The sequence below is a fragment of the Sminthopsis crassicaudata genome, chromosome 2 (genome assembly GCF_048593235.1).
Source record: "Sminthopsis crassicaudata isolate SCR6 chromosome 2, ASM4859323v1, whole genome shotgun sequence".
Classification (NCBI taxonomy): Eukaryota; Metazoa; Chordata; class Mammalia; order Dasyuromorphia; family Dasyuridae; genus Sminthopsis; species Sminthopsis crassicaudata.
The window spans coordinates 489,262,607-489,283,992 of record NC_133618.1 but is presented as its reverse complement, the minus strand read 5'-3'; the positions used below and the strand labels follow the sequence as shown (position 1 = coordinate 489,283,992).

General features: G+C 35.3%; 1 protein-coding gene across 16 annotated transcripts in view; it reads right to left on the bottom strand.

Annotated features, from left to right (window-relative positions):
* Positions 1 to 21,386, bottom strand: part of FTO (FTO alpha-ketoglutarate dependent dioxygenase) — a 458,508-nt gene that overhangs the window by 280,249 nt on the left and 156,873 nt on the right. For all 16 annotated transcript variants that reach the window (XR_012486835.1, XR_012486832.1, XR_012486834.1 and 13 more), the window contains one exon: positions 2,613 to 2,756. Coding sequence is in view for 11 of the 16 variants with exons in the window: in XM_074293425.1 (XP_074149526.1) it covers positions 2,613 to 2,756 (144 nt within the window). In the remaining 5 variants the exon portion in view is untranslated. The remainder of the gene's footprint in view (positions 1 to 2,612; positions 2,757 to 21,386) is intronic.

Sequence of the window (21,386 nt, the reverse complement as noted above, 5' to 3'; positions counted from 1 at the left end):
GACCTTGCAGCAATTTTTTTTTTAATCTAAGAATGGCAGTTGTTTGTTTTTTCTTTCAGAGGCCCAAATCATGGGTGATATCTTGATTTGTACATGTGAACTGGACCCAGGTAAAACAGATTTGAGCAAAGCTTTCAGCCTCATTATCCCTTGTTGAGTCATCAAAGTCCAGGAGCAGAACAAAAGTCAGGATAGCTGGAGATGGCCTGGGATGCAGGGGATAACTGGTGCCTTCCATGTCTAACCACACTGTAAGCGCCCCACAGGGCCACTGGAATAAACTGTTCTTCTGCCAGAAGAAGTCTTCCCTGCATCCAAGTATGCCCAATGGGAGCCCTCAGGAGCTGTTCCTCTGGGGTCCTCTTCCTTTCTACAATAGCAACTAGTTTGTGATAGCTAAAAAGTTCAATGTTCCCACTATCTTTGCACCCAAGCTAGAAAGCAACTATGGGAAAACCCTCTGATGAAGTATCTGGAGGGGCTATGATGCGGTGAAGCTCTAAAAGCACATTGGAGGAGTTCCTTCCAGTCTCTTCCAGACCACATTCAGAAAGCAAGCCTTTTTGCCATTCTCCTAACTCCCTCCTGATTCCCTTCTGCTCTGCTCTGAGAACAGACACACAGGTCCATTGACTCTCCTATGGATCAAGATGCTTGATCACACTCCCTGAAAATGACAGGCCAGTTTTTTATGCAGTAGAACTCATCACTCTTTCCTGTCAGTGTCTGAACTCAGCTATCTGTGAACATTTGGCAACAGCCCCACATTCCTTTTCCTCACCAATAGGCCACAGGGGCACATACACAAATCAAATCCTAGGAAGTTTTTCTTTCTATCAAGCCTAAATTTGCCACATTTCATCTTCCATCTTTATTCTGCCCTCTGGGGCCAAACAGGAAAAAAAAAAAAAAAATTAATCCTGCTTCCAGGTGACAGCTCTTCAAAAATGAGAAGGGAACTATCATATCCCCTTACTCAGTTCCTTCAGCTAATCCTGTTGTGGAATGAACTCCAGATCCTTCATCAACATGGCTATCCTCCCTGGACATTCTCCAGCTAATCAATGATCTTCCTAAAATGTGGTTCACAGAACTCAGCACAGTACTTGAGATGTGGTCAGACCAGGCATGATATACATAAAAAGATCACTGATTCCTTGTTCACAAATTCTAAGCTTTTCTCACCATAGCTGAAAATCTTTTCTTAAGAAGCTGCCATAATAGGTTTTGAGCTTTCAGTCCACTAAAACTCCCAGATCTTTTCAGAATAAGTGTTATCTAGCTTTGTTTTTCCTAGTTATAACTTCTTATGATACAATGACATTCCATCATATTCATTTGCCACCATTTGTTCAATACTTTCCTTATAAGAAGAACATAATCTGTTTCCAGGTATTTGCTATCATAAAACATACTGCCTCCTAACTTCAAAGCAAATACATGAGCAGACTCCCTAGGAAGCTAGGGGCTAGAAGGTCCCTAAAGGGATGGAAACAATGAAAAAATTATGCTCAGAGAACATTTGTGGCCAAAGAAAAATGTTATCAATCTATTTATTATACACCAGGGCTCAGAATGGAAAAAAAGTGCTATGAAGACTACAGCACACATACAGCCAAAACAAAAAGGCAGAAGCAAAGCCTTGTAAACTTTTAGGCCTCTGATAAACTATTTGTGAAACATCTTTTCATTAAGAATTAAAAATCAAACAAAGAAAAGACCTGTGCCGTCAGCATATCTGCTTCCTGAGGCCATAAGAAGGAAACTAAAGTAAAATCCACGAACAAACTTTTCATGACTAGAAACTTGCTTAGGCAGGGAAATACTCCAAAAGTTTCAGGACAGGTTAGCCTACATTTGATAGAGATCAGAATTTAGCAATTTTGACAAAGTGGAGCACACTGGGGGACTTCACGAAATTTGGACTAGAGTTTTCCTCAATTTCTCTCTAGAAAAGAGATTAAAGGGGAGAGAGGGAGATTCACAAACAGGGGTGAGTAGGAGGGGAGATCAACAAAATAGTGCAACATGTCAAAGGATCTTATTTAAACTGTTCTGATATAGCAGTTTCATTAAACTCAGATGACATTTGAGCTCCTCTTCTAAGGAAGAGTACTGGATTTGGGGATGTGGCTTCAATTCATGGCTCTGCCATCTAACAGCTGTGATGCTGTGGACAACATACTTAACCTTGCTGAGCCTGTTATGTCAGTAAAATTCAGATACTAAAATGTGCATTCTATACCACACAGAGATTTCACAAGGAGAATGCTTAATAAACATTATAAAATAATAAAAATGTCAGTTATTATCATAGTCATAACTGACATTGCATAACATTTTGAGATTTACAAAGCTCTTTACATCCTGAGTCTTCACGATAATTCCATGAAGTGGTGCAATTATTATGTCCTTTTTATAGATGAGGAAATTAAAGTCTAGAAAGGTTAGTTCTCAGAACCACACAAACAGTAAGTGTCATAGGAAGAATGTGAATGTGGACATTTTCTGACTTTACATCCACCCACTATTCTACCCACTATACTATGTTTGGAAAAATACACTGCCACAAATGTTGGACAATTAATGTCTTTCCCTCTTTCCAGGATTACCTAGCATAAGATAGCAGTCTCCTTGACGAAGTGGTACTGCCAAACCCGGTGTCTCTATGTCCCAGGCTATCTTCAGGCCAACATGCCACAGAGCAGGGTCTCTCCCTTCTGGATTCGGCTCTTCTTCGTCAATCACTTCAGGGCCTATTGGAAGAAGAGCAGAATGAATGCCAGCTCCAATACCTGCCCCATAGGCAGGACATGTATTGTATGGTAACTTGAACTAAGCCTAGAAGGAACAGGATTTGGAAAAGCCTTATGAGCAAACAAAAGGAAGAGAACTCATGAGAGAAGAGGGAGACAATATGAGCAAGTAGTAATACAAACAAAATCTTGCTTTTCAGCCCAAGACAAGTAAAGGATGCTTTTCTTGTGTTGTGTATCACAACTCCTATACAAACAGGATGTACAGACTAGCCTCTTCTTTAATCCATTTAAAATGATACCTCATTTATGGCACAGAAGAGACCTCAAGTTCATGAAGGCATTCCTTGGAGGGTACCAAGCTAGTATTTCCTACCATTCAGGACAAGGTCCAGAAAAACATTTCTGACAGTTAAGGACTAGCCTGACAAAGTTAGAAGTTCTCCAGAAAGTCTATATAAGGTGATGAAATTTTTTATACACAATGATATATGAAGACTGCCTACTAAAACAATACATATTAGTGAGGGGGGAACTCACAAAACCCCAAAACATCAATTCTTGAAAAAAAATGTCTACCTACATCTTTCTTTGATGGATCTGTGACCTCGTCAATATGAGTATCCTCTTCAACAGTTGCAATTCATCCATGCTTTCTTATGTCAGGCAGTTCTTGACCATAAATCCTCCATAGGTCAGTCATCTAATGTGTGAGGGGGCTTTCCTCTAGATCTCCTGCCATGGTGTGGATAGCAAGGCAGAATAAAGAGCTTCCTACATAACCACCTCACCTCCTTTTTTAGACATACTTTTGAGTATTTCAGTCTAGAGACTGCTAATTCCATACACTATTGTTATTGTTGTTTGTCCTTTGTTCTCTAAGAAGATCTTGTTATCAGGGAGGTACCATGACAGGCAAATGAATTGGATGTAAATGAGGGAGGTCTGGTCAACGTGACAAGGTCACCTGCCTCATCTTCTCCTCCAGAGCCATCTGGGTCCAGTGGCAAGATATGAGTCAGGATGATTGGAAATGACCCTGGATGCAGTCAGAGAGGTTGGCCTTTTGAAGTCTTTTAAAAACATTGTAGTGTTTAACAGGCCTCAGTTTGACTCAGTGATTAAGATTAGATAAAAAATAAGGCAGAGAATGTCATCATTTATCTAATCAAAAAAAAAAAAAAATACCAATCTGGGAGGGGTAGACCCTTAGGGTTTCTGATCAAAACAGAAATAATTGTTATTTACATTTCACTCTGAGCCAATTAGGGCCCCAAAAATGACCTGGTGGGGCTTGGTCTGGGACCTATTGTAGGTCAATGATAGCCTGGGTGTTTGAGTTTAAGGTATGGTCCTTAGCCCACAAACCCCAAAGGTTTCAGTGATCAAAATTTATATTCCTTTGAGCAGAGCACCAGCAGGAAAGGGCATGATATCTTAAGGGAAAGGAAAAGGCAGGAAAGAAAAAAGGAAAGGAAAGGAACTGTGTTGCCCAACTAGTGAGGCAGCTCCTACTCTTATTTCCATATACATGTTAAACTAAGTTATGAACATCCTCCTATGTAACTATTGGGTATAAAGAATCAGCCATGTAAAGGGGAAAATAAGCATTCCATCTTTTAACAAAACTTTTGTGCAAGAAACTTTTATTCTGCCTTTAATATTTACAAATACAGAAAAAAAGAATCACTGCAAAATGTCCTCAAATGGGTAAGGGGAAAATTCATTGAACTATCAAGGAATGCATTAGAGAGAGAGAGAGAGAGAGAGAGAGAGAGAGAGAGAGAGAGAGAGAGAGAGAGAGAGAGAGAGAGAGAGGAGAGGAAGGGAGGGAGGAAGAGAAAGTGTAACTAGAACTGTTTATAGTTTCATAATGAAAAACTTAGATTTCCCCCCCCCCCCCGCCCCAATCATTCCCAGTGGACAGTTTCATTTCTCTACTATTTGCATGCACAAGGGAAATCAATATCTAAAAATTTGGTGTTGACTTTAAACTATTTAAATATTTGTCACTTGATACAGATGGTCACCAAGCATATTTAATTGGGCATGAAGATGGTATAGTAGACAGAATATAGGACTTGGAGTCGAAGAACTGAGTTCAAATCTTATCTCAGAAACATGTTAAGGTCACTTAACCTAGGTAAATCATTTAACTTCTCTGTGACTCAGTTTCCTCATCTGTAAAATGGGGGTGGTGATAATAGCATCTATGTTTCACAATTAGTGTGAGGATTGAGTTATGTATAGCATTTTACAAATTATTTACAAATATTAAAATACGTATACGTGCTTATTCTCATTATTATCTGAGGGTAACTGCAATGAAGAAAGTAAGCACTTTGCCATGTAACTTTACCTGGGCTTAAAATTGGAAAAAAGAAAATCATATGTGTCTATCTCTCTATCCATTCCTCTCTGGTCTCTCTGTCCAACTCAGAGGGGTTGAGTTCAGCCTGCTACTGCAGATTGTTTCTTCATAGAGGGCACAAATGGGAAAATAACACTAGCTAATACTGTGGGAAAAATCGATGCAAACATCTTAGAAGGGGCTTTTCATACTCCTTGGCCAAATAAACTGTAACTTAATTTGAGAAGAGAGAACTGCAAATATTATACTTTTAAAGGCATTTTTAATGCCATAGATCATGGATTTTATAAAAAGAGGTAACCCCTGTGGGATAACTCTGCCGAGGAGGTCATGTTCCTCCTATCCATTCCAGCAACAGCATTGTTCTCAATATGGCATCAATAAAATCTAGAACTACAATCAGAGACAGCAATTTCAATCAAAATTTCCTGGAGTCTCCTCACAAATCCAGCACCTTCGGGATGTGCTCATTAAAATAATTTTTTGTTAGTGTGTGTTGTTATTTGTTTTCTTAGGCGAGGAGGACTGTTGCCATTTGATATATATACATATATATATAAATATATGAATTTTTAAAAATCATCTAGTGAATCTGATGTATTATCTGAATGTGCTCAATAATCTTATTAGAGAGACAAAACTGACTAAATGTTAAAGTTTACTAAAGTATAAACCTAAATGTTAGCTTATGAATTCAAGTGACTATTCATTTTGGGTTTAATATCTCAACCTAATTTGCAAAAAAAAAAAAAGCACGCCTGTTAAAAAGATAAAACAGCCACTATCAATATTCCTTCTAATCATGCTGGAGCTATACAATCCTACTACATTAACCATACACTATGAAGATGCATGCATTTACAGAGTTTAATGCTGTGAGCATATAAAATCTATGACAAAGTTAATCTGACATATTTAATGACATACAAAACTTCTATGATGCTGTATAGTAGTAAAAAGTTCATATTAATTAGTAGGCAGTGTGATATAATGAGCTGGCCTCAGAGTCCAAAAGGCCAGAATTGCAGTCCACCTCTGACATATATCGACCATGTAACCTCAAAACACTTAATCTCTCAATATCCCAGGCATTTTTCCCTCACTGGGAATTCCTATGACTATAAAATTTCAAATCCAGTTGTTATTGTTGCTATTGTGATAGTTGAAATATTAATTATTTAGAACCAATTTTTTTTTAGGTTTTTTTTTTTTTGTTTGTTTGTTTTTTACTTTTCACCTAGTTACTTCTCTATTATCTTTAAACTATGTCATGTGGATAAGTTTTTTTTTTCCCTTAATGCAATCTATTATTTAACTGTAATTTATTTAATGTAATTTTAAAATTTAATCTTTATTAGTCTGTTCTTTAATCTGTAATAATTGTTACAGAAAAATAGAATTAAACCAAAATCCCAATTAATTCATAGGAATCAAGAATCAACTAAAAGTCTTGAGCCTTATTTATGATTATTTTTTTCTCTAAGGACAAAATTAATTTCTCATTTCTAGATTAGTGAAAAGAAAGCTGTAAGAACACAAACAGTAGAATTAAAATAGCAATGGAAGCCATTACACTATTTTTTTCTCAAAGCACCACATTCAAGGCTTTGAGTGTTAGATAATTAAAAACAAACATCTTTAGTTCCTAGGAAGTAAAATCTGGTCCATGACAAAAAAAAAAAAAAAAAAAAAAAAAAGACACACACAAGTAACTGTTGACAGTTAATGCATAATTACCCATCTTGAATGGAATATGAAAGATTTTTCTTAGTGGCACTTAGACCAACAATGCTAATCAACTGGTTAAAAATTGTATCATCCCAGAACTCTTACTAAACAATATGTATTACCCTTGACTGCAGGAGAAAGCATTGAATATAGCATGTAATTATACTTATCCTACACAAATTACAACTCAGTGGCCTATAGCCATAGAAATAATAACCCAAAGGAAGTCATGCCAGACCAATCTAATTGTCTTTTCTGGGAAGAATACTATAAAACTAACATGGCTGGGCAGCTACTTGGTATAGTGGGTAGAGCATCAGCCCTGAAGTCAGGAGGACCTGCATTCAAATCTGTTCTCAGATACTTAATACTTCCTAGCTGTGTGACCCTGAGCAGTTGCTTAACCCCAATTTCCTTAGGAAAAAAAAAAAAAAAAAAGTAATATGGCAGGAGAATTCTACAGGTATACAGAATATCCCTGGGTTTTAGGTAAAGCATTTTTTATATAGTATTTCATAATATCCTTACGGCCAAGACAGAGGAACATGAACTAAATAAAAGTATTTGGAGTTAATTTGACATAATTGTCAAAGACCAGTAATTAATTAATGCCATCCTAAAAAGATATTTCTGGTGGCTGACTGACTGAATGGAAGAATGAAGAAATAAATGATTAAAAAACGTTTCTTAAAACACTCACTAAGTGATAAGCATTGTGCTATAGCACATACTACAGAAATCTGCCCTTAACCCTGTGATTAAAAATAATAAAAATTACAATAATTTGGATAAGGACATAGATGACAGGTTCAACCAATTTTATGTCAATTTTGAATGACATAAAATTTAATGACATAGTTAAATATATAAGTCCTATATGTGAGTTTTTTAAAAATCAAGTACAAGTGGACTTCCAGCCAAGATGGCGGTGTGGAGGCAGACAGCTGCTTGAGCTCCATGTTTTCTCTCAGGACTTACTTAATGACAAGCCTCAGAGTTAATGCTTGACCAGAAAAGAAACCCACAAATAATCACCAAGAGACGACATCCTTGAAATTCGCCAGAGAAGGTCTGTGTTTGCTCGGGGGAGGGTCAGACAGACTGGGCGCAGACTGAGGGCAGGCAAGCCAGAGCGAGACAGACAGCTCACACAGCTCAGACCAGAGGGGGGAGGGGTACGATCTCTGCCGTTTCTGCAAAAAGACTTTTACCCCAGTGTGGATATTCCGTCTTGGCAGCAAGCCAGGAGCAGCGGACAGAGGTGAGGATTAAAACCCTGGAAAACTAGTGTCTCTCAGAACCGGCCACCCCCAATCTCCACCTGGACTGACTCAGTGCGTTCTCAGAGCCTCAGAGCCCAGACACAGCACAGCCATCGCTGTTCTGTTAGTGGCTCTCTGCTGCCCTACTCCCAGACTGTAGAGGAAGCCCATTAACACCATCCAGCCCCATCCCCCCAAAAACAGACCAATTGTTTCTCTTGTAAATTTGTTTTCTTCCATTCTGCTCTGACAAAATGAACAAAAAATTCAAAAGGGCTCTAACCATTGACAGCTTCTGTATGGAGAGAGAGCAGACTTCAAATACTAAGGAGACTAAAAACAGACTGTCCCCAGAGGAATCCCCTAAGGGGGATATGAGCTGCTCCTCAATACAAAAGAACCTCATAGAGGAAATCAAAAAGGCTCTCACAAGAGAGCTGGAAGAGAAATGGGAAAAGGAAAGGGAAGCTTGGCAAGAGAGCCTGGAGAAGTCATCCAGAGTGGATAAAGAGCTCAAATCATTGAGAAATAAAATTAGTGAATTAGAAAAGGCAAACAACTCCAAGGAAAACAGGATTAGTGAGCTGGAAAAGGAAAACAGGATTAGTGAGCTGGATAAAGAAATCAGCTCTCTAAAAAATAAAATGGATAAAATGGAAAAAAATTCCATAGAAGATAAAAACACAATAGGACAATTACAAAAAGATATTTAAAAAAATGAGTGAAGAAAATACATCATTGAAAATTAGACTCAAACAAGTAGAAATGAATGACTCAAGGAGAAACCAAGAGGTAGTCAAGCAAAACCAGAGAAATGAAACAATTGAAAAGAATGTCAAATACCTTATTAGAAAGAGAAAAAACCTGGAAAACAGATCCAGGAGAGACAATTTGAGAATAACTGGACTCCCTGAAAAATGTGAGGAAAAAAAGAGCTTGGACACTATTTTTGAGGAAATTATCAGAGAGAACTGCCCAGACGTTTTGGAAACAGAGGATAAAATAGACACTGAAAAAATTCATCGATCACCTACTGAAAGGGACCCTAAAATCAAAACGCCAAGAAATATAGTGGCCAAGTTCAAGAACCATCAGACAAAGGAAAAGATATTGGAAGCTGCTAGAAAAAGCAATTCAGATATGGAGGAGCCACAATAAGGATAACCCAGGATCTAGCAGCATCCACATTAAAAGAATGAAGGGCCTGGAACATGATATTCCGAAACGCTAAGGAACTTGGTATGCAGCCAAGAATAACTTACCCAGCAAAAATGAGCATTGTTTTCCAGGGAAGAAGATGGACATTTAACGAAATAAATGAATTCCATCTATTTTTGATGAAAAAACAAGACCTACATAAATTGTTTGATCTTCAAATACAGAACTCAAGAGATTTCTAAAAAGGTAAAAAGAAATCTTGAGAACTATACTTCTGCCATAAAAATATGTAAAGAACATATGGTATAATTTGTCCTAGAAACTAGAGGCGGAAAGGAAATTATATCATAAAAAAGTGTAAAGTGGTGGTACTACATCTCATGAAGAGGCAAGGTAACCTATTATATCTGAGAAAAAGAAAGGAGGGAGATGAACATAGTGTGTATCAATAGACATATTCGATTTATGGTGAAACTTCTTCCACTTCATTGAAAAGTGAGAGGGAAGGAGTAAGCTAAGGGGAAGGGAATACAGAAATTGTGAGGAAAAGGGGTAAAATAAGGGGAGGAACTTTAAGGTGGGGGAGGGATATTAAAAAGGGAGGGCTGTGAAAAGCAAGTGGTGTTCACAAGTTTAATACTGGGTAGGGGGGTAAGAGGGAAGGAAAGGGGAAAAGCATAAGCAGGGGTTAATAGGATGGCAAGCAATATAGAATTAGTCATTCTAACCATAAATGTGAAAGGGGCAAACTGCCTCATAAAGAGGTTAGCAGACTAGATTAAAAGTCAGAACCCTACTATATGTTGTTTACAGGAAACACACATGAAACAGGGTGAGACATTCAAACTAAAAGTAAAAGGGTGGAGCAGAATCTACTCTGCTTCAGGCAAAGCCAAAAAAGCAGGGGTAGCCATCCTCATCTCAGATCAAGCAAAAACAAAAATTGATCTAATTAAAAGAGATAAGGAAGGGCATTATATCCTGCTAAAGGGTAGCATCAATAATGAAGCAGTATCAATATTAAACATATATGCACCAAGTGGTGCAGCATCTAAATTCTTAAAAGAGAAATTAAGAGAGCTCCAAGAAGAAATAGACAGCAAAACATTAATAGTGGGAGATCTCAACCTTGCACTCTCAGAATTAGATAAATCAAACCACAAAATAAATAAGAAAGAAGTCAAAGAGGTAAATAGAATACTAGAAAAGTTTGATATGATAGCTCTTTGGCAAAAGCTAAATGGAGACAGAAAGGTGTATACTTTCTTCTCAGCAGTTCATGGAACCTATACAAAAATTGATCATATACTAGGGCATAAAAACCTCAAAATCAAATGCAGTAAGGCAGAAATAGTAAATGCATCCTTTTCAGACCACAATGCAATCAAAATTACATTTAATAAAAAGCCAGGGGAAAATAGACCAAAAAATAATTGGAAACTAAATAATCTTATACTAAAGAATGATTGGGTAAAACAGCAAATCATAGACATAATTAATAACTTCACCCAAGAAAATGACAATAATGAGACATCATACCAAAATGTGTGGGATACAGCCAAAGCAGTAATAAGGGGAAGTTTTATATCTCTACAGGCCTACTTGCATAAAATAGAGAAAGAGAGAGCCAACGAATTGGGCTTACAACTAAAATTACTAGAAAGGGAACAAATTAAAAACCCCCAGACAAACACAAAACTTGAAATTCAAAAAATAAAAGGTGAGATTAATAAAATTGAAAGTAAAAAAACTATTGAATTAATTAATAAAACTAAGAGTTGGTTCTATGAAAAAACCAACAAAATAGACAAACCCTTAGTAAACCTGATTAAAAAAAGGAAAGAGAAAAAGCAAATTGTTAGTCTTATAAATGAAAAGGGAGAACTCACCACTAATGAAGAGGAAATTAGAACAATAGTTAGGAGCTTCTTTGCTCAACTTTATGCCAATCAATTCAATAACTTAAATGAAATGGAAGAATACTTTCAAAAACATAGCTTGCCCAGATTAACAGAGGAAGAAGTAAGTAGTCTAAATAGTCCCATCTCAGAAAAAGAAATAGAACAAGCTATTAACCAACTTCCTAAGAAAAAATCCCCAGGACCAGATGGATTTACATGTGAATTCTATCAAACATTTAAAGAACAACTAACTCCAATCCTATATAAACTATTTGAAAAAATAGTGATTGAAGGAGTCCTACCAAATTCCTTTTTATGTCACAGACATACCTAAACCAGGCAGATCGAAAACTGTGAAAGAAAACTATAGACCAATTTCCTTAATGAATATTAATGCTAAAATCTTAAATAAGATATTAGCAAAAAGACTTCAGAAAATCATCCCCAGGATAATACACTATGACCAAGTGGGATTTATACCAGGAATTCAGGGCTGGTTTAATATTAGGAAAACTATTAGTATAATTGACCATATTAATAATCAAATTAATAAAAACCATATGATCATCTCAATACATGCAGAAAAAGCATTTGATAAAATCCAATATCCATTCCTACTAAAAACGCTTGGGAGTATAGGAATAAACGGACTATTCCTTAAAATAATAACGAGCATATATTTAAAACCTTCAGTAAACATCATATGTAATGGCGATAAACTAGAACCTTTCCCTGTAAAACAAGGTTACCCACTATCACCATTACTATTCAATATAGTACTAGAAACTCTAGCCTCTGCAATAAGAGTTGAGAAAGAGATTCAAGGAATCTTGAGTAGGAAATAAGGAAATCAAATAAGGAAATCAAATTATCACTCTTTGCAGATGACATGATGGTATACTTAGAGAACCCCAAAGACTCTGCTAAAAAGCTATTAGAAATAATTCAGAGTTTTAGCAAAGTTGCAGGATACCAAATAAATCCACATAAATCCCCAGAATTTTTATACATTACCAACACAATCCAATAGCAAGAGATCCAAAGAGAAATTCCATTCAAAATAACGGTCAATAGTATAAAATATTTGGGAATATATCTACCAAAGGAGAGTCAGGAATTATATGAGCAAAATTACAAAACACTTGCCACAAAAATAAAGTCAGATTTAAATAATTGGAAAGACATTCAGTGCTCTTGGATAGGCCCAACGAATGTAATCAAGATGACAATACTCCCTAAACTAATCTATTTATTTAGTGCTATACCAATCAGACTCCCAAGAAACTATTTTAATGACCTAGAAAAAATAACAACAGAATTCATATGGAAGAACAAAAGGTCAAGAATTTCAAGTGAAGTAATGAAAAAAAAAAATTTAAATGAAGGTGGTCTAGCTGTACCTGATCTAGAACTGTATTATAAAGCAACAGTCACCAAAACCATTTGGTATTGGCTAAGAAATAGACTACATGATCAGTGGCATAGGTTAGGTTCACAGGGCAAGATAGTGAATAAAAATAGCAATCTAGTGTTTGATAAACCCAAAGATCCCAAATCTTGGGATAAGAATTCATTATTTGACAAAAACTGCTGGGAAAACTGGAAATTATATGGCAGAAACTAGGCATGGACCCACATTTAACACCACATACTAAGATAAGATCAAAATGGGTCCAAGATTTAGGCATAAAGAACGAAATCATGAATAAATTGGAGGAACATGGGATGGTTTACCTCTCAGACTTGTGGAAGAGGAAGGAGTTTGTGTCCAAGGGAGAACTAGAGACCATTATTGATCACAAAATAGAAAATTTTGATTACACCAAATTAAAAAGTTTCTGCACAAACAAAACTAATGCAAACAAGATTAGAAGGGAAGTAACAAATTGGGAAAACATTTTAACAGTTAAAGGTTCTGATAAAGGCCTCATCTCCAAAATATACAGAGAATTGACTTTAATGTATAAGAAATCAAGCCATTCTCCAATTGATAAATGGTCAAAGGATATGAACAGACAATTTTCAGATGATGAAATTAAAACTATTTCCACTCATATGAAAGTGTTCCAAATAACTATTGATCAGAGAAATGCAAATTAAGACAATTCTGAGATATCATTACACACCTGTCAGATTGGCTTAGATGACAGGAACTAATAACGATGAATGTTGGAGGGGATGTGGGAAAACTGGGACACTGATGCATTGTTGGTGGAGTTGTGAAAGAATCCAACCATTCTGGGGAGCAATCTGGAATGATGCCCAAAAAGGTATCAAAATGTGCATACCCTTTGACCCAGCAGTGCTACTACTGGGCTTATATCCCAAGGAAATACTAAAGAAGGGAAAGGGACCTGTATGTGCCAAAATGTTTGTGGCAGCCCTTTTCATACTGGCTAAAAACTGGAAAATGAATGGATGTCCATCAATTGGAGAATGGTAGGGTAAATTATGGTATATGAATGTTATGGAATATTATTGTTCTGTAAGAAATGACCAACTGGAGGAATACAGAGAGGCTTGGAGAGACTTATATCAACTGATGCTGAGTGAAACGAATAGAACTAGGGGATCATTATACACTTCAACAATGATACTGTATGAGGATGTATTCTGATGGAAATGGATATCTTCAACATAGAGAAAGCTAATCCAATTCCAATTGATCAATGATGGACAGAATCAGCTACATCCAGAAAAGGAACACTGGGAAATGAGTGTAAACTGAGAGCATTGGTTTTTTTTTGTTTGTTTGTTTTGTTTTTTTGTCCTTCCTTTGCAACAACAACAAAATGCAGTTCTGCACATATATATTGTGCCTAGGATATACTATAAGATATATTTAATATGTATGGGAATGGCTGCCATCTAGGGGAGGGGGTGGAGGGAAGGAGGGGAAAAACTCGGAACAGAAGGCAGTACAAGGGATAATGTTGTTTAAAAAAAAAAATTACCTATGCATATGTACTGTCAAAGAAAATGTTATAATTATAAAAATTTAAAAAAATAAAATAAAATAAAATAAAAATCAAGTACAGGTACAAAGGAGTGATAATTAGGCATAAATCTAAGTCAACAAATATGTATCAAGCACCTACAATAGGACAGGCATTTTGCTAAGCACTGGGGATAAGAAGAAAAATAAAAGTTCCTCTTAAAAAGCTCATAGTCTCAAGTCACTTGATCCCAATTGCCTCAGCAAGGGAAAAATATAAACAAAAACTCAAAGTCTAATAGGATTAGGGTTAGTCTAATGGGCAAATAAGATGTAAATGACTATATATAGCATAAACTGGAAATAATCAAGGAAGTGAAAGCACTAGAGTAAAGGAAGATCAGAAAGATTTTCTATAGATAAAGCTAAGTTTTAGATAAGATTTGAAGACTATAGCTGGTAGGTTTCCCCACTCCAGTCCATCTTCCACTTAGTTTTCAAATGATTTTCCTAAAGCAAAGATCTGACCATATATTACACCACCCAGTGGGCCCTTTATCACCTCCTAGACTAAAGAGAAAATCTACCTTTTCAATGTCTTATACCTTTCCACATATTTTGCCTTAGTCTCCTTACTGTTCCTTGAACAAGATATTCTGTCTCTTGACTCCAGGCATTTTCACTGGCAAAAGCCATAATTACTAAATTGATTTGATATTAATTAAAAAAAAAAAAAACTAAAGATTGATCAGTAGACAAGACTTAGTAGACAACATAAAGAAGCCAATGTATCAAATACCTTTGTATTTGATCAACACAAAGATCCCAACTATTGGGATAAGTTTGACCATAATTCCTGGGAAAAGTGAAAAGCAGAATAAAACTTAGATTTAGAATAACTAATACCTTATATACAGATAAATTCCAAATGAGGGTGTGATCTAGATTTTTTAAAAATTCATATCACAAATTAAAGAAACAGAAAAAAATATATACTCATCAGATCTATAGATAGGAGAAAAGTTCATAGCTCCAAATAAAGAAGATCAAGGAAGAGAAAATGTTTAATTTTAATGACATTTTTAATCACAAAACCAGCATAAAGCTAAAACCAAAAACAACAACAACAACAACAACTAGCAAAAAAAAAAAATATTTCCCTTAAGTTTTTCTAATAAAGATCTCATTACCAAGCTTTATAAGGAACTGATTCAAATTTATCAGAAAAGCCATTCTGCAACTTTGTTATTCTCAGTAGCACAATCATCCACAACTACTCTGAAGAATTTATGTTGAAAAATCCTATCCATATCTAAAGAAGGAACTGAATACAGACTGAAGCATTCCCTTTTTTGTTAAAAAAAAAAAAATCTAATTTTTCTTGAGGGTTTTCATTTTCATTAGGGTGGAAAATGTTTTTTTCCCCTACAACTTGGCTTTTATGGAAATGTTTTAAATGACTTCACAAATAACTTTTTAATTGTAGGTGAGGATGAAGAAGTGAGCCTAGAATTCAAAAATTTTAGAAACAAATACAAAAAAAAAATTGTTTTGAATATAATTAGGGAAAATCATTAAATAAATAAATAAAATGAATAGGTATTTTCATAAATACTCAAAAATAAATAAAGAAAAGCCATTCTGCAATGGTATCAATGGCCATATAGCATCATAAATAGAGAAACGCAAATTAAAGCAATCCTGTTCCACCTCACATCCAGCAAAGTGGCAAAGATAACAAAAAAGGAAAATCCAATTAATGTTGGAAGGACAGTGAAAAAGTGGGTATACTGATACACTGCTAGCAGACTTGTAATTGGGTACTATTCTAGAAAGCAAGTTAGAATTACATACAAAAAATTACTAAACAGTGAAATAAATGTTTTTGACCTAGCTGCATCACTGTTAGGCCTGTATGCAAAAGAGATCAAAAAAAGAAGAAAAGATTATTCATATATCAAAATATTTACAATAGTTTTTTTGTGGTAGCAAAAACCTGGAAACTAACAGAATCTCTATCAATTGAAGAATGATTTAATAAGTTGTGATATATAAATATGATAGAATACTACTGAATTCTTAGAAAAGAGAAAAAAGAATTCCAAAAGACGAAGAAAGACTTCTGTGAACTGATGGGAATTAAGTAAGTAGAACCAAAAGGATAATTTAGACTATAAAATCAACCTTATAAAAATGAACAATGTTGAAGACTTTTATAAACTGATGAAGTATGAAAGAAATAGAATCAGGAGAATAATGTATACCACAACACTAGGAAAAATGAACAATCTTGAAAACTTTGAGAACTATGATCAATATAATAACCCACCATGATTCTAGAGGACTAATGCTTAAACATAGTATCCTTTATAGAAAGGTGATGAATTCAGTATGAAAAATAAAATATTTCATTATACAAAAATTAAGGATTTATTTTGTATGATTATGCATATATATGACAAGAATATTTTTTTCCAAGAGGGAGATGGGAAGGAGACAATATAGATTTATATTCATTTAAAAAAAAAACAGGAGTCCTACAGATGGAGATGGTGCATGTACATTCAGATGATGTCATAGCATAATTAATTTTACTTAACTTTCATTTCCTAAGAAAAACCTCTCATAAAATTGCAGTAATCTATACATGTTTTTGATATTAAAATAAAACATCAATAAAGCTTTTTTTAAAAAAATCAACTTAAATTTTATCTGCAAAAAAAAACTTTCCCACTCCTTCCTAACCCAAAGTACTTTCCCTGTAAGATGATCTTCCTTTTATAGTCTGTATGTATATACTTAGTGGTCTGCATATTGTCTTCCTCATTAGAACATGAATTTCTTCAGGTATTTTTTCTTTTCTTTGGATCTTCTGCCCTTAGCGTAGTAATTGCCTGGTACATAGTCAGTGCTTAATAAATGCTTTGTTGAAACTCAAAACGGTGCTATACAAAATCTGGCAGAAGAACAAGAAATATTTAACTAGTGAAGAAAATATTTAAAAGAGATAGTAAAGCTATAATGAATAATTTTAACGACTGTCAGAAGGGGAAGGAATATAACAAGACTTATTATTTTTGGCCACAGAGGGAGACTCATGACCAAAGCAATAGCTGGAGAAGTACTGTAGAAAAAACACTGGCTTTGGAATAAACATGGACTTCAATAATCATTCTGTCCTCACTTTTGTGACTTTGAGAAAGTCCTTTTACACTCTGGGCCTCATTCATCCCAGAGAAAGAAGTTGGATAATGTGATCTCTAAAATTTTCTTCTACTCTAAATTATATACCTAAGACTCTTTGTTAGCACATTTAAGCTTAGTATAAAGGAAACAATTAGAACTTAAAAATTAGAACTCTCCAAAAATAAAATGGACTACTTTGAAAAGTAATGAGTTTCCCATAACTAAAGATATTCAAATGAAGGTTGAATAGCTATTCTACTTGTAGGGCATGTGATGAAAAATATTGTCTCCCAGGTACAAATTAGGCACCCTTTCAAACACTCAAATTCTGTGATTCTATGATTGGCTCATTTAAAACAATATAAACACTTCAGAGGGGGAAAAATGTTGACAAAAAAAGAAAAGTGCTTAATTTTGAGTTTTCTCATTGTTTTAGAAAGTTAAAAACAATAAAAACAATCATAAAGCCCTTTTTAATGTCCAAAACTTAAGTCCTGCCCAATTGAGGGTTGATTTTTTTTAGGAGAGGGAGGAGTGAACAGAGACAAAAATCAAAGTCACTCTTTCCACTCCAATTCCTACTATATCCTACTGTTTCCAAAGGAAACTAAATGAACCGAATATATGGCTGGGCTTTTGGATTCAAGCAAATACTTATAAGACAGTTCAACATTTCAAGGTGATTTTATCAGTGTGGATCCTATCACACATGCACAGATGAGAGCATCTCTACAACTAAGCAGACTATTCTCATAAATTGTTGTGACCATGAACTTCATGACTTGCAGCAAATTTAGGTAGTCTAGCCTTCAAGAAAAAAAAAAAAGTCCATCACCAGAACTATATTTGAAAATATTTCTTGAGGAAGACTTTAAGGAGAAAGTTAATATTATAAGCATCTTGCTATGTGCCAGGTACTTTACGGATATTATCTCATTTGATCCTCACAACAACCTTGTGAAGTAGGTGCTATTATAATACCCATTTTTCAGTTGAGGAAGTTGAGGTAGGCAGAAGCTCAGTGACTTTTCCAAGAGTCACACAGCTACTAAGAGTCTGAGTCTGGATTTGAACTAAGATCTCCTTGAGTTGGCAGATTTCAATTTAATACAAAAGAAACCTTTCTTAACAATTCAAACTGTCCAAAACTATTCCTGATTCCACATCCAACACTCTATCCACTGGACCACCTACTTATCTCTGACAATAAAATAGCTCATTTCAAATGAGATGCCTATACTAGGTTACAGAAGAAAAAAAATTTTGTCTCATATATGGGAATTTCCTATTTGATCATCTAACCCTGCCAAAGATCTGTCTGTAATTGAGAGTTGAGCCCAAGGTGTTGCTCCAATATCACAGTGGTAGGTATGTGACCATTTTTTAAAAGTACATTGTAAGTTTGTTTACTAAAGATCTGATTTAGTTACTTCTCCCAATATATGCTACTTATTTAAAAAACCAAACTCAAAACTGTCTCAAATAAAATTCCAGGTTTCAAAACTGAGAAGGAAGGCTGTATCTTTAACTATAGGAATATAAAAAGACTATCAAATTGAAGAAAATATTTGATCACAAAAGCATTTTTGGTGGCCCTTTACTCTTATCATGTACCAGTGGCATCAAGTTCAGAAAAGTTACTTCCTTAGAAAATAAAGGAACTAATAATTCTACTATACTTTTACATCAGCATTCCCAAATATAATATTTCTTAACTTCATGAACAAAATCTGAAGATTATCACAGTTCCTTCCAATGGGATACCAACAGATTAGTGAAAAATTTACAAGATTCAGGGAAACTGATGAAACATCCTGCCACTAAACTAGACCTCAAGTGCTAACTAAAGACAGTATCCGGTGTCTAAAAATAACAAATTATTTTCTATCCCTATGCATTTGTGTTGAATAGATCAAGTGATAAATCTGGAAGCAGGAAGACCTGAATTCAAATCCAATCTCAAACACTTATTAACCATATGAAAATCATTTAATCAGTGTTTGCCTCAGTTTCCTGAAATGTAAAATAGGAATAACCATACCATATACTTTCCAAGGTTGTTGTGAAGACCAAATAAGGTAATAAATGTAAAGGATATAACACAGTACCTGGGACATAGTAGCACTATATAAATGTTAATTATTATTATTATTTGTTGGAGGAAAAAAATGGCAAACCATTCCACTATCTTTGCCAAGAAAACTCTAAAGAGAGTCACAAATAGTCAAACACAATTGAAAAAGATGACTGAACAACAAATTATTATTTGTGTGACCTGTTTCTTAGGCCTGAAATTTACAATCCCTTTAAATCCACCAATCAGCATTCCTTTCATGATCAGCTCAGGTGCCACAAACTCCAGGAAGCCTCTCCTTATCTCTTCAATTGAAAGGGACTTTTCCAACTACAATTTATTCTAAAGCCCTTCTGTTTAACCCTCTTATGATTGCCATCAGCTCTAGCTGTACAAATCAATTAACCAATCAACAAGCAATCTCCAGGTTCTGGGAGATACAGACAAAATGAAAAAAGCAAAGACAACTCTTTGTCCTCTAGAAGCTTACTTATTTCTAGAGATGGTCACAAATAAGTACATAAAAATATAGACCAAATAAAGACAAGGTAATTCTGAATAGGAAGCACCACTTCCTTCCTTCTTCCCCTCTCCCTCCCTCCCTTCCTCTTTCTCCCTTCCCTCCTTTCCTTCCTTCTTTCCTGGAGGTGGGGAGAACCAATAGTCAGCAAGGCTTGGGCTGAACTTTGAAGAAAATTAGGAAATCTAAGTGGCAATTAAAAAGGTACACATTCTGAGCATAAAAAAGAACATTCCAGAGGGGAGACAAGTGGGTACAAAAACAAGGGAAAAGTAGCAGCATATCATGTGTGAGAAACACAGCAAAAAAGACAGCCAGGTACTGCAGTGCCTGTCATATACTTGTACCACTTGACCTTCATTTTAAGGGGCTGGCTGACCAGATATTTTGTATTTTAACTCTTTGTTACTATCCTCTTCCAACCTCCTCACCTCTTCATCTTCAGAATATAAATGTTTGAGGACTTGAGAAACTGTATTATTTTTTTTTCTTTATTCTGCTAGATACCTAGCAGAGTGTCTTACATATATATAGAAGGCAACTGAATTGGTTCTGTTGGAGAGGCATATATAAAGATGACTTTCTCTTACTATGCTGGAAACACTGTTAGGAGAAAAGGTAGCAATATGGAATCAGAGCCAAATGGAATACCCCAGCAATTCAAAAAGATAATTTTAATAAGAACTACCAAATTAAGTAACAAAATTCAGGAAGTACATACCAATCCAAAGCCATTACTCTGCCCTTGACAGACATCAGAGGAAATACAGCTATTCAAGGACCTCTGCTTAGACCAGGAAGAAAAGAAACTTGTCCTTGAAGTGACTACATCTATCTGTTGGATGGCTTTCCTAAAATCCAGAAGAGATCCTGGTAAAGGCCCAAGCAGGGTTACACCTTCCTGAGCCTCTGCATCTAACCACTATCCTTCAAGCACTGATAGGAAAAAGATCAGGATTGTTAGGTTCATAGAAATAGAAGAAATAAGAAAAAGAATATGAATCTAGCCACATAATGCTTCTTTCTGAAGCTGTACCACTAACCTTTATTTCAATTACATTAGCTAACACCTGACATAATTTAAGTTTCAGGAGATTCATGGAAATTTTTGAGCCATCACAGGAAAATCAGTGGTATTCCCATATAGGATTACTTATATGTCCAGTAAGTATCTGGGTAGGGCTCTAAAAATATCGGGAATATCTATTTGTAAAACCAATCCTGCATGATTTTGGCAAGGAAGGATTCATACATTATCACTACAGTGCTACTTTATGATAAAGAATTTTTATAAATAACTAAAATCAGTAGGCAGTACAGCATAGTGGATTGTGAGCTGGCTTGAGTCAGTATGCAAAATATTATGAAGCCAAGGGCAAGTCTAGAATTGACAAATTGCTCCTGTAAAGGCAGTGATGTCAACTGTAATCAAGTATTATTGCAAGATTGAAAATGTGTACTTGAGGTAACCTGGAAAAATTTGACTGATTTCTGT